At 47.1% G+C, this 26,402-nt stretch overlaps 1 protein-coding gene across 2 annotated transcripts in view; it reads left to right on the top strand.

Annotated features, from left to right (window-relative positions):
* DGKG (diacylglycerol kinase gamma) overlaps nt 1–26,402 on the top strand; it is a 159,549-nt gene that overhangs the window by 110,794 nt on the left and 22,353 nt on the right. For both annotated transcript variants that reach the window (XM_032875584.1, XM_032875583.1), the window contains one exon: nt 12,710–12,887. In XM_032875584.1, coding sequence (XP_032731475.1) covers nt 12,710–12,887 — 178 coding nt within the window. The remainder of the gene's footprint in view (nt 1–12,709; nt 12,888–26,402) is intronic.

Below are 26,402 nucleotides of genomic sequence, written 5' to 3'. Positions count from 1 at the left end.
GAAAATAAAAGGGACGCACCTTACTCCATTTCAAACACAAAGGGGGAGGTGGCTGAGCTTACAGAGGGCACTCGAGCCTTCTAACTGCCTTGAGTGGGAAGTCCTCCCACGCCCATCCCTGAGCTGTTGCTAGGACCTCTGAAAGTAGCAGAAGGTCTGGGACAACTGTCAACCCAGGGCAGGAAATGCCAGAGTTCTCCCACTTTTTTCCCACCAGAGAGAGTTAAGACAGCGAGTGGGCTGAGCCCATGTGGCAGCAAGGGTCCCAGGCGGCTGTGGGGTCAGAGAAAGTGACTCTGAAAGGCAGAAGAAGGGGTCTCCATTCTGAGCCCTCTCCTATGGCCCAAAAGCTTACCTACCCCTGGGCCCTGCTGGTCCCCATGGCCATCAGCCCTGCTCCGTCTGCCAAAAAGCTGGACCTTTCAGTAAAGCGCTATCCACGCCACATTGGCCTGAGCGACCCAGACAGAGAGCAAAACCTGTTCATCTGCATCCAGAGCTAGAATACCTCAATACACCAGTTTTGTGTTTGGGTTGGTTTTTTTTTGAACTTGGGGAGGGTGGAGCAGTGTATAGGAAATGGCTTTGCCTTCTGTCCAACTCTGAGGCAACCCACCACCATGAGCTCCGAGAAACAGCAGTTTTGTTTTGGAAACTGGCACTCAGTGCAGGCTTGCTCCTGGAAATGAATTTGGGTCCCCCCCCCCAACCCAGCTGCAATGTTCTACTTCCAGCCTCCCTGCCAATACCCCCTTCCAGCTGCCCCTCTCAAAGGCACCATTGTGCCCGCCTGGCACGGCAACAGAGGAGGGCTGAAGAGGAAGAAAACATTTTCTGCCCATGGGATGTTCTTAAGCAGGTTGTGTACATGGCTTCAATGCTGCATTCCTTGAGCCCACACAAACCCGCCAAAATCTGTCATCCCTGTCACAGATTGTGGCCACTTTCCAGTCTTTCTGGCCCACCGCACCTCCCTGTCAGAGAACGCAGAGCCCGCAGCTGGGTGGGCAAAGCTGGTGGGGTGGGGGTTGGGGGTCTGGATGACACATTTTCAGTACTTCAGTCCAGCCCAGCAAAGCAAAGCTGAACCAGACACTGAATCTCTGAACTGGAAGGGGAATCAGTCCCATTTGCCGCTCAACAAAAAGATTCGTTCTGGCACATGCTGATAAGTGCACATCCAGCCTCTTCCTGGATTCTCCAAGAAGAGCAAGCTCACTACTTTTCAAGAGTCTCATTCCATGGCTGGACAGCTCTGACTTTCCGAAAGTTCTCCTGGATGTTGAACAAGGATGTGTGTCCTGTTCCTCACCATGTCCTTCCCCTGTCAGCACTTAGAACAATGCCTGAAACAAAGTAGGTGCACAGTCCATGTCTATGGGATGCATGACTGAGATCCCCATCCGTCTCCATCCAGTGGGCCGATTTCCACTCTCTGAGGCCCACAGAACATGCCTTCTTGCTCCTCGTGTGACTGCCCTTCACAGCACTGAAGATCTCTCTTCCACAGCATCTCCTACTGTCTTCACTGAGCTAACTATCCCCAGTTCCTCATGTGACTCTGACTCCATGTACAGACCTGTGACTCTCCTGACAACTCTTCTCTTGATAGACTCCATTTTTTCCAGTGTCCTCCTTAAAACGATGACTCCAATCTCTTGGAGAATACTCAATCTCTTTCAAGAATACTCAAAAAGTGGTTTTGTAGGTAACAAAGGACAAAATGATCAGGCGACAGGTACGTGCTGTGTAAGTTAGACTGTCTTCTTAAGTTCACTGTTTGCATCTCATGCAGGAAAACTTCAGGTTCTTGAAGCCTACCACGAACCCGCATAAATTGGGAAAAGAAGGATCTTCCTTTGTTTCACTGAGGCGATGTTTCCTCATCCGTAAAAGTGAGGCTACAAATACCAACAGTGCAGAGTGGTAAGGCTTAGACATAAAATAATACGAAGTATGCCTGGTTCACAATAGTTACTCAATAAATGATCTATGTTAATATCATCATACAACATTCGTTGGCATTAGTATCTAACTGCCCATGACAGACATCAGCTCCTAAAATGACCTAAAACTGCCCCTCCGGCTGCAGGGAAAGCCATGTCTCCTAAGATTTACCTACTTGCCAGACTTTTTTTTTTTTTCTTTTTTTTTTTAGTGTAGATAGTACAGGACTATCTTTCCAATAATGCTGTCACCACTCATCAACACCACTCAATTTATCCCCTTCTCTTCCCCCAGGATACAGATCAGATTATCTCTTTTGTTATTCTCTAGGGAAAACAGACATCGTTGTTTGTCCTGTCTGCTTTTCTTGTATTCCCAATACTTGTCTCTGGCAACAGGCCCTACAGATACGCAGATAACCACTTCCTCCTCCATGACCGGCTAGAGCCAGCTTGCTTGCTGGTGCATCATTTCCAGCCCTACTTTGAGTGATGGTGCATGTTGGTAGCTTGAGATTGGCCATAGTGGGAGTATTTATACTACGGAACACACAATCAGAGCTGCTGCTGGCCCCCCACGAGATCCTGCCCCACCCCCAAGATCCTGCTGCTAAGCACTTAGTAGCACACCATTGCTTCTAGCACTGACCTGCTGTGAGTGCCTTGAAGACAAGGACTGTGTCCCATTTCTGCTCTATCCCCCGGGTCTAGCACAAAGTAAGTAGGTTTTCATCACTCTTGATAGATGAGTAAATGCTTTTGTCTTCTGTCTCTTGCCCCATGTACCCTAGTCTTGTTACAAGCCGTTCAGCTATGGATTTCCCTTAGTTGTGATCAGAGGGCTACTTCTTGCAGACTTGGATTCACCTTCCTTATCTCTCCCTAACCTGGGCATTCAGTGCACTTTATTTGGCCAATATATTCCTTCTTGGAAGCTGTGGGAATGCACCTAGAAAGAAAGAAACTTTGTCAGTTTTCTTTAAAGAACACTTTGATTTCTATTTGGGGATTTCACCTCTCTACCTCCCTCCCTCCTTCTCTCTCTCTCTCTCTTCTCTCTCTGTCTTTCTCTTTCCTTCCTCCTTCCTTCCTTCCTTCCTTTTTTTCCTTCCTTTCTTTCTTCCTTCCCAGTAGTGATATTGGACATCTGAGGTACGGAAGACATTCCAGGTACATTGAAAAACACAGAGCCGTGTAACATGTGGTCCCTGTCCTCTGGGAGCTTAAAGTTTCCTTGGAACAGGCGAATAATACATAACAAAATATACATTCTGTACTGGAGAGAGAAACAAGGCAAAGAAAATTCAGAAAAGGAAAAGATCGGTTTCTACATAGAGCATTGGGAAAAGCCTTATAGAGGAGATAGCTTTTGAGCTGGAAGGGTAGGATTCTAATAGGCATAAAAAAGGTGATTGGCAATTTAGGGAGTGAGTACAGAAATAGAAGCAAGTAGGCCCAACTCTGTGGCCTGTATGCAGACCAGTTTGGGGTATCATGACTGGCTTTTGCTAGGGCCCAGCTCACGCTCTTCCTCAGCTACTCTCCTCTTTCCAAATCAAAGGATACCCTGAACCAGTGCCCAGCCTTCCTTCCCCATAATTTAAGTTACATTCCAGCCTGCCAGGCCAGTTCACAGAGAGAGCACCCTCCCCACCCACCAAAGCAGAAATGTGGCCACTATGAATGAACACTACCACCCATGCTTTCCTGGGCCCTACAGGACCCTGGGACTGTAGAGGATGGTACAGATGCTTTCCCTTTTCCTAATGCCTATGAGTATCCTGTTCTCTCAGAAGGGTTGGGGGGCGGTGGGGAATCTTAGTCAGGTCTTTATGTCAGTCATTCCTCTGCCCTTGAGCATATATCTAAGGCCCTGACATAGAGCCCAAGCATCAAGTGAGGCCTGCCTCTCTTCATGTCCATCCCCCACTCACCCCATCAGAACCCTTATTCAAGCGTGTCTGGATATCGTCCACCTCTTCCTCAGCCCTCTCTCTTCCTTCCTAGTGTAACTGAGATACTATTTTCCCTAGACATCACCCAATACTTCCTTACTTCACTCTTCAAAAGACACCCCACCCCCAGTTCTCACTCACCAGGGTAGGAAAGGACTCCAGTGTCATCCCCAGGCCAATGTCCACCACTGTCTTCAGCATCTTCTCTTTCATTCCAATCTACTTGCATTCTAGGCATCCTTAATGTCCTCCTCCCTCTGTGCATTTATCCAATATGTATTCATTGAGTATCTTCTCTGCCTCAAACCTCCCATGAAAACCCTTTCCTCAGTCGTACTACCCTTTAGATCTAATCTTCTTTCTCCAGCCCCATGTACCCCCAAAACGCATGGCTGTTCTGACTTTTCCCTCACTACTACCCCTATTCACCATGCAGTCCCTAGTTAAGCCCTAGATCATCCAAGAATTAGCTGTGTAATCTAGGAAGGCCACTTACCAGCTCTAGGTCTCATTGTTCTCATTCTGGTAATTAGAGATTACCAAATCTAATATTCCATCTGGCTTCACCATTCTAAGATTTTGTGCTTAGGCCTTTGTCCAGCTGCCAAAAACCTTCTTTACAAAATCACTATGACCTCTTGGTTGCCAATCCAAATGACCAAAAGTCTAATTTCAGGCCTGCTGATTCTGATTAGTTCTGTGACATTGAACCATTCCAATTTAACTTCCGTTTTTCCCATCTGTAAAATGAAGTGATTGGACTGAATGACTTTTAAAACTTGATTCCATGAGAACACAGTCACAGAGAAGAGAGAGAGCCCTCTTGGAGAGTGGACAGGGAAGAACTCAGAAAATGACATTTGTAGATATTCCAAAGAAAGGCACAGAAAGAGTACTAAGGTGTCCTCAAGGGTGTCCTTCCACTAGGGGACTATAATAATGGGTCTAAACAATGATCAGCATCCACTATTTAAAAGCTCTAGAAATGGAAGATTTAAGCTGACCACACTGGAACCCACTAACCAATCTGAACATAACACCACCACCAACAACAAAATGAGATAAGCTATAAGCTATAACCACCTAATGAGATGCACTAGGAAATACACACCCCCTCTGATAAAGTAGTCTTGCCAAAAAGTCAACCCAACTGTCAACTATACTCAAATTTTTTAAAAGTTAAATGAATTAATTGATCAAATTTGATTTAAAATGTCAACCCTGAATCTGATCAAGCCTCTAGATCTGTAAGTACCACCTTAGTGAACATACAGGAGATAGACTGGGAATCTGTTTAAAAGACACCTCATCAAAACCAGTTACATACTATACTGTGACTAACTGAACATAATAAAAAATAAAAATAAACATAAATAAAAGACACCTCAGATACAGAATCAGCAAAATCCAGAATCTGGGAAGCTACGGCCTTACTTCTAGTATGGTCCATCACACACAGCACTCAGGATCACTGAGGAGCACATAGAAATTTTAAATGCAGAGTCTCAGGCCCTACTTCAGATCTCCTGAATCCCAGTCTGCATTTTAATAATCCTGAAGTGACTTGTATGCCCAGTTGGCCCATTTCCTTCAATAAATGTTAAACTATAAGGGAAAAAAAAAAAACAAGGAATTTGTAGATCAAAAGAAACCTAAGAGGGGCACCTGGGTGGCTCAGTCAGTGAAGTGTCTGCTTTCGGCTCAGATCATAATCTCAGGGTCCTGGGATCAAGTCCTTGCTCAGTAGGGAGTTTGCTTCTCTGTCTCCCTCTGCTGCTCCCCCTGCTTATGCTCTCTCTAGCTCGCTCGCTCGCTCGCTCTCTCTCAAATAAATTTTTTTTAATTTCAAAAAAAGAAACCTAAGAAACATATCAAACACATCCATAGACCTTTCAAACAAACCAATTATTTTTAACAGTGAGATTATCAAGGAAATTTGAACAATTACTGGGTATTTATTGATATTAAGGAATTGTTACTTTTTAAGAGTGATAATAATATTGGGTAGTTCTTTTTTTAAAGACTTGTCATCTAAAGGTACATACAGAAGTATTTGTAGATGAAATGAGAGAATATCAGGAACTTTTTATTAATAAAGATTTTGAGGGCGCCTGGGTGGCTCAGTGGATTAAACCTCTGCCTTCAGCTCAGGTCATGATCTCTGGTCCTGGAATTGAGTCCCGCATCAGGCTCTCTGCTCAGCGGAGATCCTGCTTCCCCCCACCCCCCCGCCCCACCCACCTCTCTGCTTGCCTCTCTGCCTACTTGTGATTTCTCTCTCTGTGTGTCAAATAAATAAGATCTTTAAAAATAAATAAATAAAAATTTTATTTATTTATTTGAGAGAGAGCGAGAGTGCACTAGCAGAGGGGGAGGGGGAGGGACTAGCCGACATCCTGCTGAGCGGGGAGCCCCATACAGGGACTTGATCCAGAACCCTGGGATCATGACCTGACCAGGAGGCAGCCGCTTAACCAACTGAACCACCCAGACACTCCCTATAAAATAATTCAGTATGGACACGGGCAAACAAACTGAGGTACAGCTAAAACCAGATTTAACTGTGAGTTGCTGATTGCTTAAGCTGAGATGTGGGATACATGGGATTTATTATTCTAATTTCCTATGTATTTAAAAATACCCATAATAAAAATTCAGAAAGAAAGAAAAGAAAGAAAGAAAGAAAAAGAAAGAAAGAATCATCAGAGATGGGACAGACAAATCTAGATAAAGCAGTGCAGGTTAAGAAAGAAAATGTCAAGCCGAAGGGGGAACAAATGCCTCAGAGCGGTTGAGGCCTGGGTTACACCTCCGATCTGGCCCGGGAGGGGTCATTCCAGAGAGCAGGCAGACACAGCCCCAACCGCAAGAGGATGAAACAAAACAATCTGCGTTCTAAAACAGAGAAAATCAACGTAATCCGTGGCCCCGTGAATCGAGGTTAGAAGAAGGGAGAATTTCCTAGTTGCTAAAAACTGAAACAGGTCATCAAGTAAATTATGGGATCTCCTTCTCAGAGGACCTTCAGAAATAGGATCGACGGGGCTGGAATGGAGGCGGCCTCGCTCAGCGGGGAGGAGGTTCAGATCCGCCGCCTTTTTCAGGTCACCGAGGCCGGCAGGCACTGGGGCGCGGAAAAGCCTGCCACCGCAGCAGAGAAGCATCAACGCCTCCCGCATTTCCTACGCTCTCGCGGGTCCTGGTTGTGCCCAAAGTAACGGGAATTTTAGGGATCCAAGAGATGAAGGCCAGAGGGCAGGAGAGGGCCGTTGGGGATGGGGGGAGGGGAAGGAGATACATATTTCCAGTGCTTTGCATTTGCACAGAAAGGAGCTCCGGCTCCCTAACCCAGTCTCTGCTTGCTTACTCACTAGCCTTCCACCAGACGAACCAACCGTCCCCAGCTCACAAAAAAAAAAAAAAAAAAACTACGGGCACTGTGTTGCAAGGGGGGCCGTGGTGGACGTGGCGGACAGCTGCGGGCCGGCGCAGCGGGGCTTGGGAGGAGGCGGGCGCGGGCCGCTCCCGGCCGGTGCTCTGGCAGATTCCTGAACGCTTTCCAAGGGCGCAGGGGCCGAGCTGGACCCGGAGCGCCCCGCCCCGCGCCTGCAGCGCATCCTCGGACCCTGGCGGCGGGTCGTCCCAGTGTGACTGCGAGCACGACTTCGGGCGTGTGCGCGCTCGCCACCGGGGACAGGAGTTCTCTGTTTGGGCTGCACAGCAGGCTATAAATACCTGGGTTCAGCGCAGCCTCAGCTTGGAAGGGGGCCTGCTAGCCCAGTCCTAGGTTAGGGACGGCTAATAGTGCGCTCGGGGACCGTCCGCTCTCCTTGCACTCTCCCCTGGAGCCCCCTCCCCCACCCCACCTCTAGCCGGAGCAGGGGGAGGGGGCCGGATGACGTCATGGAACTAAGTGGAGGATTTAGCTCAGAAACCCACCCGGGAGCAGCCCTGGGGCCGATGTTCTATTTAAGCAGACGGTGTAAGACTCTAGGCTCCACTTTCCCAAATCCAGCATGGCAGCTTTCCACCTAACCAAGATCTGAGCAGGGTTGGGGTTCTGAAAGAAATCAGTGTGTAACGTCTAGGCCAAGGACCCTGGAGAATGGGCCTGCAGGGATGGACTGGCAAGGCTTTCAAAAGCATGGCTGGGGCCAAAAGGCCATTAAAATTCTTCCAGCAAGGTCTCAGGTAGTGGGACCGCTTTGAGGCTGAACTATGCCTCGTGGCACAGCTAATATTATTATTAACTATAAAAACAATGCAAACAGTTATGGAATGCTACTGCCTTCCAGAGACCCATCAAACCCTGGAAGTAGAAGTCATTCCAACACCCCACCCCCATTTTACAGATGACAAACTAAAGTTCCAAGAGGTTAAGGAGCTCTGAGGCAGGATTTAAACCCTTATCTCTTTGTCTTCGGGCCCAAGCACCCTCTTTCTGAGACTGCATTGTCTCTCGGTTTTCAAGTAGGTACATTCCAAAGGTGATGGCACCCAGTGTCCAACAGCCTCCAGGCTCTCCCATCTCTTCAATTTGTCCCAGTCTGCCTATGGCCCAAGACATAATGGGAGAAGGGGACAATCCGTCAGAAAGCAAAGGAAGGACTGTTTGCTCTTCAAGAGAGAGGTTAACAAATGATGGAGTTAATAGCTAACATTCCTAGCTAGTTATGAGTGGAGATGGAGGGGACAGGGTACACTTACAATGGCAGCAGGGAAGAAAGGTGACTTTGTGGATTACAGTGTGCCAAGAGCTGTGCTGTGCTAGTGGTATACTTTTTTTTTTTTTTAACAAAGTTGGCAACAAGGCAAGATCTAATACTATTATCCAACATTGATGTGCCAGGCACTGCTCTAAGTACTCTGCAAGACTGAGTAGTGGTGGGAAGATTTCAATTATTCAGACAACAGCTGGAGTTTAATTTTGCTATAAGTCTAGCATCAGCAAAAGTCCCGATTTGCCTCATTGACTCTTTCGTCTCCAGAGTAAGACCTGGCGTCTGACTGCCTGGGTTTGTGTCCTTGCTCCATCAGCTTGTAGAGGGGCAAGTTCTATAGATTCGGAGCAGGCACCTTACCCCCGTGAGACCCTGTAGTCTGGGGGCAGCAGTGGTGCCGTGAAGATCCCAAGAGAGAGCGCAGGGGAAGGACCAGCACATTGCCCAAAGAAGCTCTTGCCAAGCAAGAGCCGCTCGTTCTGTTATGATTGTTGCCTCTAGAAGCAGAAGGGGCATTTTGACCCACAGTAAATAAATTGAGATGCTGTGGAAGTAACAACAACCCCGAGCAAAAGTGACCGTTTCGTCTCAGAGGTGATAAGGGTAAAGGACGGCTGTGCTTGATGCAGAGTTGAGCCAAGCCAATTTCAGAGAGTTTGGAAAAACGTCTGACCCACTGGGATTCTAGACTAAATCCTTAAATAAGAATTTCTGTATAAAGGATAGGAAGGATGGAAGATACTCTGAAATAAATTGTTAACAATTCATTAGTTCCATTGGGAAGAAAAAGGAAAAGAGTTATGAAAACCATCCCGACTGTGGCGGGGAGCTCTGGGTTGGGCCCATGCTTTCAGGAGACTTTACACATTCGTGCAAAAGCAGGGTGTGACCATGCAAGCGAGTGTAAATGCACAAGAGCAACACAGACCTGATGCTAGAGGCCAAGCAGAATATGAAACAATGAAGCAAATGAGAACATGGGAAGAATAGCTCATTAGGACTCTGACCCCCAAAAGAATGATCCATTCCAAGAGAGAGTAAACTTAACCAAAAAAAAAAAAAAAGGAAGAACAGTTGCTAAAGGTGGGTACCAGACCCCAGGGTAGATCAATAGAGAATTAACTGGCCTTGGAAAACACACCCATTAGAATCCAAGTTGCTGGACAAGCCTACAGATGTCTTTCCTGGGCCGCTTTGACAAATCTAGAAAACAGAGTGGGATTCAGCCAATGAGAGACAAATGGACAAATGCCCCAGTTTTCAAAAAAATTAGAAAAGGAGACATCCCAATCCCTGGCAGGTTTCTGAAGGAAATTATTAACCAAGTATTTGCCCTTTGCACACAGATAATAGTGATTTACTCTGAGTCCTCTTATTTCTTTTCTGACAGAGAGGGTAGGGTGGTCATTTAGAAAAATGCTATTTGGTTACAGCACAATCTTGTGTTTTAATGGAGAGAACACAGGATTGAGGTCTGAAGACGTGGAAACTAGTCTGGTTCCACCATTAGTAAGTTGAGTGACCACAGGCAAGTTTCTAAACCCTTCTGGACCTTGTTTATGAAAGTTGGGGCAGGTTCTTTTAAGGAGCTCTAATTTTTAATTTCCATGATTCCACACTGTATGAAAAGGAGACTGAGAGTTCAGTCCAGAGGATACACTCTCCCCACCCCACGAGGGCTGTGTATTTTACAGTGTCTGCTTTGTTAGACTGACCAAGGAGAGGGCTCGTTCCCTGTTTTTGCCCTTCATATACGTGCATTAATGATTTAGTCCACAAATGATAGGACAGCTATGGCGAGGGGTCATAGAATGAAGGAACTAGATGGAGGAGGAGACTTGGGCTAGAAACCAGATGAAACTGACTGACATAAATGTAAAGCCCTATGTCTACGTTATTAAAAAAAAAAATACCTACACAAGTTCACAATAGGGAAGAGCAGGCTGAGAAGTACATAATGGGCAGACGGTCCGGGTGTCTGTGATGACCACCCATTCAAGCTGAAGCGATCCAGCTGTCATCTAGCTGCTAACAAAAGAGCTGGTGCCACTGTGATCATATTTAACAATAAAGATAATGATAATGCGGGACATGTGTTGTGTACTTCCATGGGCTTGCCATGTTATCTCATTTCTGGGGGAATGACAGTATGAGAGGATCCCAACCCCAGGATGTGCTCCTGCCTTGGCCACCTATGCCATCAGATCCTGGGGCAACGCCGGAGAACTTAAGAGAATGGGAGACTAACCAACAGTAGTCTTTGTAGAACAGGGCAGCCAGGACAGGGAAATCTGAAAATCAGGTCCCACAGGAGCAACTGAGAGAGCTGACCATGTTCAACCCAGAGGAGGCACAATCAAAATGGCAGTGGGAGAGGGAGGAGAGATAAAGGGGCCATTAGGACTTAGGCTCTGACTGCCTGCCATCAAGTCTGTGCACTTCCATGTGTACGTTGTGTGATTTGGGGAAAATTGTTTAACCAATCGTGTGTCTCAGTTTCCTCATTACGAAGAGGGATAGTCACAGCAACTGACTTCCAAGATTATTAGGAAGGTACTAAATGAGCTGTGTCCAAAATCTTACCAGGCAGGTGGCAATGCTTGATGCTTGTGAACAGTGATAGTGACGATTGTCATCATGTTGCCGGTGGGCTGTCCCCATGGAGGAGGAAGGAGGGTCATCCTGTCTGGCTTCAGAAGGGAAACGAGGACCAGTAGATAGAAGCAGGAAGAAAGAGAATCTGTTTAACGTAAAGAGACAAGCTTTCAAATAATCAGAACTTCCCAGTGAAGAAATGAGTTTCCAGTCATAAGAGAAACTCACTCCATTCCATTCTGTAGTCGGGGGACAAGCCATGGGGATGATGAGGTACCATAAATTAAGAGCTTTGAAGAAATCAGGAGCTGAGCAAATATGAATGGCAACAAGCCCTTCCTTCCTGTTCCTCCTCTGTTGAGAAATCTCTGGACGTTTGGGTTTGTAGGTAACCCCGAAGACAGTGGATTTTTGTTGCATGCTTTTCATTTTTCCTGCCTCTCAAGAACAAGATAAAGACCTTGGGTTTACAGTCAAAGTCCCTAACTTTGAGTTCTTGCTCTTTTATGTGTCAGCTAGACAACGTTGAGTAACTTAACTCCCCTCTCTGGGTGGGTTGTTCCCTTGTGTAAATGAAGAAAACTACCTACAGTTGTGCAGAACCATGATCAGAACTAATTCATTTCTTGCTGCGTTGTAAAGAGTATGCCAAAAGTAGGCATATTTGAGACAGGCACATTCAGGCCTTCTGGCCTTTTGTTACCTGGCGGAGGATGCGGGTGGTGGAGAGAGGATAAGGAAACTGCAAGGTCAGCAGGCATTAGGGCCAAAATTGCACTTAAAATGCAGATATGAGAGACAGGCGAATTCTGAAAGCCTTCCAAATCTTTTTTCTTTGTCATTGAAGTATGCTTGACATACATTCATTTTACATTCATTTTAGGGGCACAATATCATGATTTAGCAACTATATAGCTTATGCTGGGCTCACCCCAAGTGTAGCTCCCATCTGTCACCGTACAACGCTATGACAATACCTTTGACTCTGTTCCCTGTGCTGTATCTGAAAGCCTTCCAAGTCTTCCCGTGTTGTCCTTATCACAGGAGGGATAGGATAAGATGGGGTAAAGTGAAACTTATCTGTCCTTTGTTCAGAATCTACTATGTGTTAGGTTCGGGGCTCAGCGTCCCACCATATCTTCACATTGGTTAGTCAGGGACAGAATTGATGATAATGATGTTGGACCAGAGAACATGTTTGCAGTTGTCTCGAGAACCATCCCTGAGCCCTTATAAATCTGTAGAGGATCTCTGAAGCCTTGTACTACCATCCTCAAAGCTGAGCAGGATTGTATCTCCCTAACCCACTGTAGGGGCCAAGGCATTAGGCCTCCGTCACTTTGCCCCAGGTTGAGCATCTGACAGAGGCAGGCTGCTGGCCGAGGGCCCATCACACACCCTTCATGAGAACTCCTGCCACACACACATACAGAGTCTTGGGTTGGGATACACTGAGAACACTAACCAATGATCTTTTCTCTCTGCCCCTCAGTGTGACGGGGTTGGGGTGGACCTGAGCAACATCTTTCTTGAAGGCATTGCCATTCTCAACATTCCCAGCATGTACGGGGGCACCAATCTCTGGGGAGAAACCAAGAAGAACCGGGCTGTGATCCGGGAAAGCAGAAAAGTCATCACTGACCCCAAGGAACTGAAATTCTGCGTGCAAGGTAAGCAAGGCATGGGGAAAATTGCTCTCGGTTGGCGCCCTAGTGAGAGGGGGACATTCAGACACACATGGGTGTGTTAGCAATCTGTATCAGGGCCTACAGCAGGCTCTAGAACGTCCTACAGCCCAACAAGGACCCATTGCTCTGGGGATATGCCATTTCATCATCCCTTTTGTTGCAACGTTTACCGTCCGACTGAGAGGAGAAAATTAACAATAAGGGAGCCCTAAATGACAATCAGCAGTCAGACTGAACTCTGAGGTCAGGAGTCAAGCGCTGCTCTCAAGGTCACCAGTGCCCTTCCGTAACTAAATCCAACAGTCACTTCTCACACTTGATCTTCCTTCTCTCAGCGGCGGCATTTCATCCAGTCCCTGTTCCTGCAGATACTAGGATTCCACAGGTTCCTGTTTTCCTGCTCCTGCACTGGTTACCCGTTTCTAGTCTCTTTCACTGATTCCCCATCTCTGACATCTTTTAGAGCTGGAGGCCCCCAGGCAAGGGCCTCAATTCTCTTTTCTGTCTGTCCTCACTCTTGATGACCTCATCCAGGCGTGAGACTTTATTTAAATACCACGTGAGCATCAGTGACTCAGCATGCCCAAAACCGAACTCCTGATGTCCCTCCCACAGACCTTCCCCACCCATAGCCTTCTCAATTTCGGTTGATGTTAACTCCAGCCTGCCCGTTGCTCAAGCCAAAACACTTGGCACCATCCTTGACTCCTTTTTATCTCACACCTCCCATCCCACCCATCAGAAAATCTGCTAGCTCTACTTTTAAAAAACATCCAAGATCCAGTCACTTCTCACCCCTGCATTTCTGCCACCTTGATCTGAGCCACCTTCCTCTGTCCCTTGGATTCCTACAAATCATCCTAACTGGTTTCCTTGCTTCTATCCCTGCGCTGTAGAGTCTGTCCTCAGCACTGCATCGGAGAACCCCTGCGAAAATATGTCAGATTATGATACTCTCTGGCTCAAAATCCTACAGTGGGTGGGTTGGAATAAAAGCCAAAGATCCGTATGTGGCCCAGAGTGCCCTAGATGGTTTGGCCTCAGGTTACCTTAGTGACTTCATCTTCTGTTACTCCCCCCTCATCCCGCCTCTGTTACCATGTCTCCTCTAACACAGCAGGTTGCTTCTAGGAACTGACTATACTTTCTGACTGGAACAACTGGGAAGTATGCCTTAGAGGCCATCAGCTGGACCTCCCCACACGTTCACCCCTGCACCTTACCAGCCATTTCCATCAATGAACCAAGTGGGAACTCAATCAGAGTACCCGGGCAGCTCTGATTCCTCCATGGTTTGGATGAATGGCCCCCATTGATCCTCAGGGGTTCTTAACAGACTGGTGAGCTGAGGGAGGAAAGCCATGTATGAGTATGAGGGTATTGGCAAAGATACCACATCAAGAGGCAGGAGAGTGGGTTCAGGTCCAAGTACAGGCTCTAACCTATTTTTGGCATCTCAGTTCTCTTTGTTGTAAAACCAGGATCTCGTGTAAACTTTTGATAGCTGAATGAATGGGGTTGAGCCAGATCATTGGTTCTTACACCAGTCCTGCTTATTGAAAATGAAGATTCCTAGGCCCTACCCCAGATCAACCTAATAATCACTGGGTTGGTTCCTAAATTTGTAATGAGGTCCCCCAGACAACTCTGATAGGCTGCCAGGTTTGAGAACCACTAATACAGAAAAATTATGTGTGGATCTGGATCTCTGTTCTTTGATGTCCCTGGCTGACAAGTACTAAGACTGGGTGTGATCCTACCATAGAAGGAGACAAAGCTTGGCTGACCATCAAAGGGAGGGGTTACTTGCTTATTTCAGACCCATCTGTTGGACAGTCAGATCGTTCTATTCCAAGACAAGGTCATCAAGATGTGTCATCTCCACACCTCCAGCCTTTAAGAGAGGACTCAGGAATTTTTATTTCTCTGTTGCCCTCTTAAGTCCCCTTTGTTTCACACAGTAAAGTTTTCAATTTGTGTAAATTATTAAACTGATTAATGTGTTCCTCCTTCCTTCCTTGGCAAGGGAAGTTGTGGTTGCTAGCAGAGGGTGGGGGAAGCATTGGAGGTTATAGAAACTTTGTACAAATTTTCCCACCCTGGTGCTCCTACCCCAACCCCCACCCTGACATTCAGTTCCAGCAGAACAGTATCAGGGTAGAATCCTTCCCCTACCCCTGCCCAGGGTATGGGAAAGCTCTTGCTAAAGACATGTTCTGGTTAGGACTCAAGGACTTATCTTCTCCTTACATATCGGCCCATGTATCTTCCCCTTCCAGCAAGAGTAATGTATCTGCTGATCACTCCTACCCATCATCTACAGGAACTCTCTTCCCCAAATCCCCCTTTCCCACCCCCAGAATGTGCTTTCAGAGCTAAAAACGAAGCTACTTCCTGTTCTTTAGATGAGGACATGAGCTGATCAGAGCAGAGGCCCAAGAGGGGCCTGGCTTCTGGGCTTTAGAGACAGCAGCATTGAGTTTTCTTCTGAAAGGGCCATGATTTCATTTAAGTTGAGATGTTAATGGGGGAAAGCTAAAGAGACAACCTATTTTAGTAGAAGAGCATTGGCCTGGGAGTCAGGAGACCTGGGTTCCAGTGATACTCAGCTTCTCACTAGTGTGTGATGTTGGGCAAGTCTTTCACCCTGCTGGGTTTCAGTTTTCATTATCTGTAAAATATGCAAGTGTGACAATCACACAGGCTTCTATAGATCATAGCTTCCTTGCAGATCCACAAAATTAAGGCATGGCCAGTTTTCCGTCTAGGTAGGCTCCTTGACTTAAATCATACCACACGCTCCCTCTGTCTTTCAGTGTGTTTTGTTTCACAGTTTTTAGGCCAGCTGCTGAGAAGGCAGGAATTTCTTCTCAACAGGCTTCATGTGCTGGGATTCTTTACTCCTTGGCGGTTTCATTGGGATTGGAGGTGAGGAAGAAGTCAGGAGGGAATAGTGGGAGGGAAGCGATTTCTCTCAGGAGGTTTAAGAGGAAATGACACTAGAAGGGGTTACTGTCAAGCCTCCTCATCACAGATCAGTCTTTCTACTTAGAAGAGCAATCTAAGAAATAAGGTCGTTCAAAATGAGCATGGAGTGAGATCTATACAAACACTGCCTAGTTAGAATGCAAGAGTGCTGGGAAAAGCACCACACTTGCAACTGAGTGACTTGGGTTTCCATTTAGGCTTTACACCTTCCAGATTTATAAACTCGACTTTCTGAGAGTCTCAGCTCCCTCAACTGTAAAATGGGCATAATAATATCTAACTTATGAAGATGATGTATGTGAAAGTGCCTGGAACATAGCATAAGCTCAAACTTAAAAAAAATATATATTTCCTCTCACCTTTTATCCTAGTTTATTCTGGAGCATACCAGTTGGATTTCTGATTTTGAAGTTCTTAACTTTAGCATTGCCATCTACCTGTACTAACAATAAAAAGGAGCAGAGCTCCTGCAGAAGTCCAGCCCCTGCCTTTGTCCTAGCACATTAAACTTACACCATCAATTGTCCTGACATGTCCTTCCCCAGACTTTTTGTGTTCCAAGCATGGAGGCTGGGGGTTAGTCATCTTTGTATCCCCAGTGCCTGATAGGTAATTAGTCAAAACAAGGTTGTTGGATAATGAGCAGTACATGGGCATTGGTTCTTGTTTTTTTTTAATGATACTAGTAAGAATAGCGATAGATAGTCTCTTATATTTGCATTTCATTTTGGCTTACAAATAATTTTGCCTTTGTTAGTTTCATGTGACCTAACCAGAAACCCAGGAGCAAGGTTATACCCACTCCTTTCCACATCCCTACTTCATAGCTGGGGAAAAACAGAGGCCCAGAGAAGGGGGCCCTCTTACACAGTTTACATCCAGTGGTAGCATCAGAACCAAGTCCATGATTCCTAGCTAGCCCCTAGTGTCTAGTGTCCAACCAGAAAATTAATTTGAAAATCCTACTGCATGCATTGTATAAGCCAGACACTCAGAAAACAGGAAATGTTTATATACCAGGCTAAAGAAAGGCTCCAAATAGACTTGCGGAAGTTCTACTCTTCCTTTAAGGTCTAGGTCAAGGGCTATCTCCTTTCTGGAGCCTCGGGTGGCACCTCTGGGAGTAAATCCAGCCCTTGCCTTACTAGAGCACTTGACTTTGCTGTCTTGACAGTACACTGATTATGGGTTGGCCCTGTTGCATGGGTATGTGTATCCTTGTCACTTCTTTCTTCTGCTAGGACCTGGAAAATGGGGAGCATGGGGTCCTCAGCTGTGTATCCCCCTCAAAGCTTAACATCCTTCCCACCTGGCTCATGTTGTTCTACAGAAATGTTTTTTGGAGGGAATGAGAAGGGGAGAGAATCTTGCCTTTGGTCTCCCAGCACAGTGGGCAGTAGATTCTGGAGCTGGACAGGAACAGGCATTCAGTGGAAAATCTTGAAAGAAAAAAATATATATTTTAAAGAGTTATATGTGAGTGTTTATGAGGCTGAGATTTTCAATCTCGTGATACCATTAGATTCGACTGATAAGTAAAACATGCCAGCTATCTGCAAATAAGTAATTCAAATCTATCTTGAGGACTTAGAATCAATATAGGATAAGGGACGAAACACTAAGCCAGAAGTTGAAAGACCCAGGCCTTCCCACCACCAGCCATGTGACATTGGTTAAGTCATTAAACCTCCCCAAGCCTCCATTTCAACGCATACAAAATGGAAACAATTATGTTCTCTCTCACTGAGCATTGTTTTGATGGTTAAATGAGATCATCCATGTAGAGCATTTAGTAGAGTGGGTGGAACATGGGGAGTGTTTAATCAATAGTAATCTGAATTATTATTAAGTGATAAATGGAGAGTGATAGTGTATGATTAGTGTATGATAAGAAAGGGGCCAGATTTTTTTTTTTTTTAGATTTTATTTTTTTTTAGAGAGAGAGAACACAAATGGGGGAGAGGAGCAGAGAGAGAGGGAGAAGTAGTCTTCCTGCTGAGGAGGGTGCCCGATGTGGGGCTCGATCCCAGGATTCTGGCATCATGATCTGAGCCGAAGGCAGAGGCTTAACCCACTGAGCCACCCAGGTGCCCCGAAAGGGGTTGGATTTAGTGTTTCACTCTTTTAAGCTCTACTTCAGAAATTTGGTCTAGATTATTTTTAAATTACCTGTGGCTCTGAAAACCTGTACCTCTAGGGTTATTTGTTGGCACTATGCTTAAGTTGGTTTGGCTATTGCTTCCAATATGGGAGTTACCCCTAAGCTGAGTTTCCAATGAAACAACATAAAGGGTAAGGATGCCAAGTTTTGAATCCACGTGAAGCACCAGGGCATGACACAAAGCTGAACCAGTCCCTGCAAGGTTGGGGAGTAAAGCCCTGAGAAGCTCTGCCATCATCTCTCCCTAGCCCCACCCGAGGTATAAATGCAGGGACTTCCTACACTTTTTCTCACATTCTTCACTGAACCCCATATCTGTCACAATCCAGCCTTCAGCCTTAAAACAACAATAGCCTTGAGACTGTGTCATCCAAACCTAAGCCCTTCTGTCTATCTTCTATTAAAGCAACTCTTTTCTCAGTGATTTCTTAGTCAATCCCAATTGAACTGCCAACAGGGTGTCCTATATGAGGTTCTAAGCAGAAAGGACAAAATCTCCCCAGACTTTCATTGGTAATAATTTTCTAATACCTGGCAAGTGAAGACAGGGAGAGAGACCATGAGGGAGCCATCAGGGAGCATGGGAACCAAGCTTCAATAAATTAATCCAACAGATAGGCATACAGTTAGGATCTGTGATAAGCAGTAAAAAAGGAGCCTCCAGCGAGGCCAGCCAGCCAGTGTGGGGCTCATAGAATGCCTAGCCTCGCACTCTAAGCCACCAACCAGGCATCACACAGGTACCCTCCTAGCAAACACAGAGTCCTAAATCAGCCCCAGTGCAGATGTCTTGCTTGGGAAGGGGATAACTTGCCTCTTCAGCTGACTCCACTACTTCAAGGGCACACGTGGTTCTGTCTGTCTCTGTACTGTGCCCATGTGGATTTTCACAGATTGTATGGACCATACTCTAGATGTCAAAGCAAGAGAATGGGCTGCCATCCAGCCATCTCAGGCTCACATTCCCCGCTGAGAAGCTGGAGCTCAGACGAGCCAAAAAATAATTGTGAGCTTGTGAGTTCCTTGTTTCTCAGGGCTTTCTTTCCACTTCCATGAAACCATAACAGAAGGTGGCCCATTGGGTTCAGGAGCTGTCCAGGGTTGTAGGTTCCCAATTTTCCCATTTGGTGGGGAGCTGGCGAGAAAGACAGTCATAACGAACAGTAGTCAGCTATTTACTGCTCATGGGAGTTGAGAGAAAGTCGAAATTTACATCAAGTGTGCGTTCCACAGAGGTCTCTCGGGCCAAGGTCTCTCCTGGGGGCTGAGGAGGAGCAAGGCAAGGGATCCCTAAAGAGCCTGGGGGTACTTGGGTGTGCACTGGGACTGCCCTCAGTGCTGGGGAGTAACCATGGCAACGTACATGTTCTTCTTAACCGTTGCGGGCCTGCAGAGAGACAATGTGTTGCTTTTCACAGGAAATCACAGCATTGACTTTCAGTCCTTTGGGTGCCCACATTAGAATCAACATGTCCCAAAAGAGGCATTATCTTCTTCTTTACACAGCCTACCCCCTCTCCTAAAGCCCACTGCCCCGTCCCTGCTCCTTGCTTTGTTAATGGCATCACCTATGGCCCACAATAGAGACCCAGAGTCATGCATTTTCCTTTACAGCTGGCTTTTGGAACTCTCCCACAATTATTTCCTTACCTTGGGTCCCCCACCCAGCTATGGGCTCCTCAGCTCTGGATGTCATCGTTCTTTCTATATCCTCATGCCCGGCACAGTCTCTGAGACCTGGAAAGGGCTAATATTTATATTGGTTAACCAAAAGCACCCAAGGTCAGGGGCACCTGGTGTGGTGAGTTAGGAAGCTGTGTTTGAGTTATCTCCCAGCAAAGTGGAATTTGTAAGTGTGATGTAGGGGCACAACGTCCCAGGGCCCCCTGTGCCAGCATCGGCCTCTACCAGAGGCCGGGAGGTCCACTTCCCAATCCTCACTCTTCCCTCTCCAAGGCCATGTCTGTTCCCAGCTGACCCTACGTCAGGTGTGGCTCTAGGAGTGCCAGTCAGAGCTGCCTGCTCGATCTGCAGGTTAGGCCAGGTAGGAATTTTGCAGCTTCCAAATCAAGGCCAAATCTGGTTCTCAGAAGTCTGTTTCCATAGATACTATGATGTTTCCTACGTAGCACTGAAATCCCAGAATCACAAGTCTCTTAGAAATTCAGAGATCACTGTGTCCTCTAGATAAGGAAAGTGAGAGCAAGGTGAAGTGGCTTGCCCTGGGACCAACCTGGACTGAAGGGCAGGTTTCTTGGCTCACATGGACCAGTTCTTGGTACCCGAGAGCAAGCATTGGCCAACTTTTCCTGTAAAGGGTCACAGAGTAACTACTAAAATAATTGGGTTTTGTTGGCCATACGGTCTCTGATGCAGCTACCTCACTCCGTCCACTTAGTGTGAAAGCACCCATAGCCAATATACAAATGAATGGGCTCGGCTGTGTTGCAACCCAACTTTGTTTACACAAACAAACAGCAGGCTGGATTTGGCCCTCCGAGCTGTGGTTTGCCCATTTCTGCTCCAGACCTCCTGTGGTCCACAACGAACAACAAGGGCATCTCCTGACTATGTCAGCAATATCCTTGAGTCCTCGTGCAGGCCTGGTGAAGCCGGGTCTGCATTTCCACGAGACCCCCGGGGGGATCCTATGTGTGCTGGAGTTTGAGAAGCAGGACACTGGTGAGCCTGGTCACTCCCCCTAAGAATGCCAAGAAGAAACTTCATAGATTAGAAAAATGAGACCCAGGGAGATTTGTGGACCTGCCCGTGGTCATACAAATTGGTGGGAATGGGACTAGAGCCCAAGTCCTAGTATTTCAGCATAGAATTCTTTCTGCACATGCCAGAGTACCCGCCCCAGTCTCCTCCTTTCTGGCTGGCCCTGACCCAACTAAGTTCACCGGAAATTCAAGAAAAGTAGTCCCTCATCCTTCCTTGGCTGACTTCTGAATCGAGAGGGCTCTGACTCCAGCTGTGTCTCCTCCTCTTCCCCCAGCTCATCCCTGACCAAGACCTGGGAGGGGCTGGCGAGCTAGAATTGTGCTGCTGGAGGCCGCCCAGCATTGGCAGGGGCAAACTTGCTCACCCAGCTTCAGGCTGGAGTTAAACTTCAACTTAATTCCTGCCTTAAGAAATTCGCTGCCCAAAATAGAACCCAGAGCCAATGAGCCCTTCATTTTTCACATGCAGAAGAAACTTCTGGGGTAGCTCTTTGGCAGGTCTAGACCTGTTAGATTTCCCCCCCTTGGCTTGCCCTCCCTTGGCCCACGCACCAGTCCCCGTTTCTCTGTAGCAGCTTCTTAGTCATTTGATATCAGGCGTCTACTAAGACTCAACCCACAGCAAAATCCAGGCAGGCCACTCTGCTCCACGTGGCCTGGACACTGGTGTTCTTCATCTGCTCCTAATTTAGGTAAGAAATGTTTCATGTTCTTAAGTAATCAATTAATATATATTGGGCTGCTTTTTACTGAGCACTTACTTATGGGCCAAGCCTGTTGCATATTTAATTACCAATATTCCTTGACTTACAATGGGGTTACCTTCTAGTAACACCATGAAAATACAGTAAGTTGAAAGTATATTTACTACGCTTAACCTACCGAATATTGTAGCTTAGCATAGCCTACCTTAAGTGCGCGCAGAACGCATATGTTACAATTGGGGAAAAATCCTCTAACACAAAGCCTATTTTATAATAAAGTGTTAAATATCTCATGTAATATAATGAATCCTGTGCTGAAACTGAAAACCAGAGTGGCTGTCTGCATAGCGGTCATCTGCCCCGTGATCATGTGGCTGACTGGAAGCTGTGCTGTGCTGCCCATGCCCAGCAGCAGGACACGGTATGGTACCGTGTATCCCTGGCCTGGGAAAAGACCAAAATTCAATATGTGAAGTATGGTTTCTACTGAGTATATTACTTTTGCATCACCATAAAGTTGAACAATTGTTAAGTTGGAAACGTTCTATATTTAATCCACTTTATGGCTGAGGACACTGAGGTTAATAGGGTCCCATGGCCCACAGGACAGGACAGAGCATGGATTCAAACCTGCCTTCAAGGACCTGTAGGGCTCCAGGTGCTGCGGAGGATGCAAGCAAGAGTGTGGGGACTCCAGGAGCTCACAGTCTACCTACAGGAAATACATGGAGAGCAGTTCTGTTAATGCCGGTACCATAGGTGAGCACCACGGAGCGGCAGAAGCAGAGTATCATAAGAGTGTGGGGGGCAAGACAAGGAGGTCTTTCCTTAAGAACTTGATCCCTGGCTGCCAGTACTATGCCCTGCAGCCAGGAGGTGACCAGGAAATATTTGATGTCTGAATGAATGAATGAATGAATGAGCGAGATACCGAATGTGTATGTGCTCACAGGTGAAGCTGGCAAGGATTTGAAAAGACAGTGAGTGAGAGAAGGGGAGCATAGGTTAGAGCACCAGCATGCAGAGGTGACAAAAAAAGAAGGCTGGAAAGGTAGATATCTATGAGTCGTGCGCCATGGGATTTGTCCATGATCCTCAAATAATAGGAAGAGAGGAAAAGGTGAAGGTGTTCAAACCCAGAGCAGTAAGATGGGAGACGAGTGTGCAGTTTGGGTTAGAGGACAGGGAAAGGGAAGGGCAGCAGGCGACCAGTTCAGAAGTTAATGAGAACAAAAGCCAGCAGGGAGGACAGAGGAAGGGGACGCTGCCCAGTGGGTGGTTCCGCTCTCCCCCACAAACCACCCAACAGCATCCCAGCTTCTACCCACATGCTCCGCCCTCCTGTCTGCCTCCACACCGCACGGCTCCCTTGTTCGAAGAGAGGAGGCCTTACACCGGAACCTGGGTCTTTTCCACCTCCAGTGTGCCGCCTGCACCCTCCTCTTCCCATTTTCAGGCCACTTCGTCCAATACTGGTTAAGCATCTCCTTGAATTTAGCACTAGATGCTAGAAATACTTTATACTCATCATCTCGTTTTAATCCCCTGCAGCACCCTTGAGAAACACTTTATAATTAGAAAAACGAGGCTCAGGGAGGTTAATTGACCTGTCCGAGGCCACACTAATTGGTGGATCTGGGACTAGGGCCAAGTCTTGTTATTGCAAACATGGTGTTCCCTTCATGTGCACCGCAGTACCCTCCCCCACCCCCCCATCTCTGGCCAATCCTGACCCAACAGCCGGAAACAGTCCCTCCTGATAGCAACTCTCTACTTCTGCCTTTCTGGGGCAGGTGGGTGGTGTGCACATCTCTCCGAGCTGTGATTAGCTTGGTGGGTGTAGATGTCTGCAATGTACCTTATTATATGTGTCATGCCTGAGAATCAGGTTTGAGTTGAGCTGGAAAATCTCACCACTAATTGATTTATTCTATTATATACACCGCACCTGGAACCGAAGCTTCTCAAGCTCAGTGAGCAAAATAAAGCCAGCTAATATACCGACAAAATACCAACAATAGCATTTCACATTCTAGCCGAGAAAGTCAGCATTCCATTTAATAAGATCGCGTAGCCAAGGAGTGTTCCCTGAGAGGAACCGAGGAGAGGCTCAGCCTCTCCATGCTCATTTCCTGGCCATTGGACATCCTATCACTCCTAGGTATTTTGTCTCTGCCTTGAGTTTTTTATTCCTAGTTTATTTTTGGAGTCAGACAAGCCTTGGTTTGAATTCCGGCTATCCCACCTGCCAGCTTGGTGACATTAGGCAGAACTCCTCAAGCCTTCTGAGCCTCAAGAGTTTTGGGGGGTGTTTGTTTTCTTTTGTTTGTTTGTTTTTTAATATCAAGATAATAGTTTCCACCTAACAGAGTTGCCATGAGGGCTAAAAGCAATAACCTTTGTAAAGCTTTAGGCCTGGCCCAGAGTCTGTGCTTGCTATTGGTCATTTTCTTCATTTCTTCACTGGGACCACGCAGTCAAGATTCCCCGTATCTCCACTGCCTCCCAGGCCTTCTAAGACATTCTCACTCTTGGTTTTTCTTGGAGGCATAATGATGTCAGGCCCTCACTTCAGAGCCATTTCCAGGAGGCCATTTCTTCCTGAGAAATTTCCTGCCACATGACTTCCCCAGCACACTGCATCTCTCCTCCTCAAACACCTGACCCTTGGGCATAGAGGGGATTAGAAGCCCCCCTTTCACAAAAGACGGAGCTTTCGTCAGAGCCCTGCCCAACCCAGGAACAGAAAGTCACACAGAATGGAGGTCCCACTCTTTCCTCCCCACTTCACCACACAGAAGGCTTTCAGGAGCCAACAACAATGTCCATGGTGAACCCACCCTTGCTCTTTCTCTTGCCTCAGTGTAGGATTGCACAGAATGTTCTGTCTTCTGCACAGTGTAAAGAATGGTAAATGCACTTGACCCAGACAGTCAGGCAATCTGGTCTCTACTTCTGTGGGAACAGCTCAAACAGACTCGAAGGTTAGATTGCCCCCACCCAAGTCAGGGAGAATGGAGGCCTTGAGGAAGAACGTGACTTGCCTGAGGTTACTCAACTAGACAGCCAGAGCAGAGACAAAAATCCCAGCTCTTACCTGCTAGATCGACACATTCCCTTTCCCTCCAACCCTACAGCCTCTCCTCTTCAGAACACGGAGGTTCTGGGCTGTTTCTCCTTCCTACCTGTTGCCATCTGGATTATCCAGAGTCAGAGACCACTCAATACCCTCTCTTATGGGGCTTTACAGACCCTGGGGAGTAGAAGAAACCTGCAAGCCAGTATGACAACAGCAGGGCACAAAGGAAACGTCCCTAAAAGGAGGTGCCTAGCTAGACCAGGGCGTCAAAACCATGCCTGAAATATCTCCAGATCCTCCTCAACTCTCTCCTTGCTCAGCCCAGGAACAATGGATCACTGTGGGATTGTATCTCTCTCTCTTTCTCTTTCTCTCTCTCTCTCTCTCTCTCACACACACACACACACACACACAGGAATTCAGGGAAAGGAAAAGAACTAAAGGAACCCATTTCCAAATAAAATGCTGAGCCTCCATTCTGCTTCAGATTTAAAGAAGTAGGAATAGGGATGCTACATTTGCCAGGAGGGGCAGTCATCCTAAAAGCTCAAGGTCACAGTATCTCTGGCCATCCTGCTGTCTGCTTTTCTTCTCAGCATTTCATTCTTCCCTGACCTTCTCCTCCCTCTTTTCCTACCCACCCCTCCCCCATCATCCCTCTCCTCTTTTCCCTCTTTTTTCCCCCTCCTGCACCACCTGGTCTGGGTCACATTAATGACCACCTGCAGAGGGCCGCTCACTTACCATGTCGCAAAGACAGGATATGCTGGAGATACCCCTTCCCAAGGAACATAAAATCACAATAACTTCTACTAGTCCTTGAGGGCTTTCTGGGCAGGGCTCCTGATTGGTTCACTTCTAAACCTCACCATAAGCCTGCCAGTGAGTTATTATATCTCCATTTGCCAGATAATTAGAAAGACTGGGGTGGGGGAGGATGCACCGGGATGGCTCAGTCAGTTGGGCATCTGACTCCTGACTCAGCTCAGGGTCATGGATTCAAGTCCCATGCTGTGCATGTTGCCCACTTAAAAAAATAAGACTCAGGGAAGCAAAGTGACTTATCCCAAGGTGATAAGACTAGTGTGTGCCAAGCAGTAGTAGTTGATGTCTGTCCAGGGCCCATGCTCTGTGCCCCACAGCTTATCTCAGGAGCACATTCTTCACACTGGGTTTGCAGAATGCCAAGGAACAAGGCCTCCTGCCTGCTTGGTTTGCGGGCAAAGGTCTCTCTGCCTCTATCCTGTGACTGAGCTTGGATCCCTAGGAAAAGCATTGGTCCTGGGTTATTCTTCTGGGTAGCTGTAGTCGAGATACCCAAGAGGCCAGCTGGGAACGCACCTGGTGAAAATCCTGTTTGTCAGTTACAGCCTTCCTTACTCACCCTTTTGTGCCCAAGGAAAGCCCAGAGCCCTTCCCTTACAGAAAATCAAGAAAGAATCTTGTGGGATTCTCCATCTCCCCGTGCCCAGGCTATTTTGGGGATGCCAGGCTTCTGAGTTGGCTTTGAAGCTCTTTAGCCTGGAGCATTCTTTCATCTGTGCAGACCAGACCCAGTGGGGAGCCGAGGCGGTCTGCTCAGTGCCTGGCTTTGTGGGGCTCTGGGTGCCTGAGCCTCCGAGGGCACGTGGCCCATCTCCATGGAAATTTGGACCCAGGAGAAGGAGCCCAAGGTGACACCTGCCACAGCCTTGGCAGGCCGAGTCTGAGAGAGGCCTGCCAGCTGCCATTCACCTGTCTGGACCATGGGGACTGAACCTGGCCCCACCACAAGGCAGAGTTCCACTTGCATCCTTTCCTTCTGAGGATCGTAAGAAGGCCCACCAACCCCCTACTCCCCTC

Source organism: Lontra canadensis, unplaced genomic scaffold, assembly GCF_010015895.1.
Source record: "Lontra canadensis isolate GAN:19392208 unplaced genomic scaffold, GSC_riverotter_1.0 scaffold56, whole genome shotgun sequence".
NCBI lineage: Eukaryota > Metazoa > Chordata > Mammalia > Carnivora > Mustelidae > Lontra > Lontra canadensis.
This window is presented reverse-complemented; position numbering and strand designations above follow the sequence as displayed.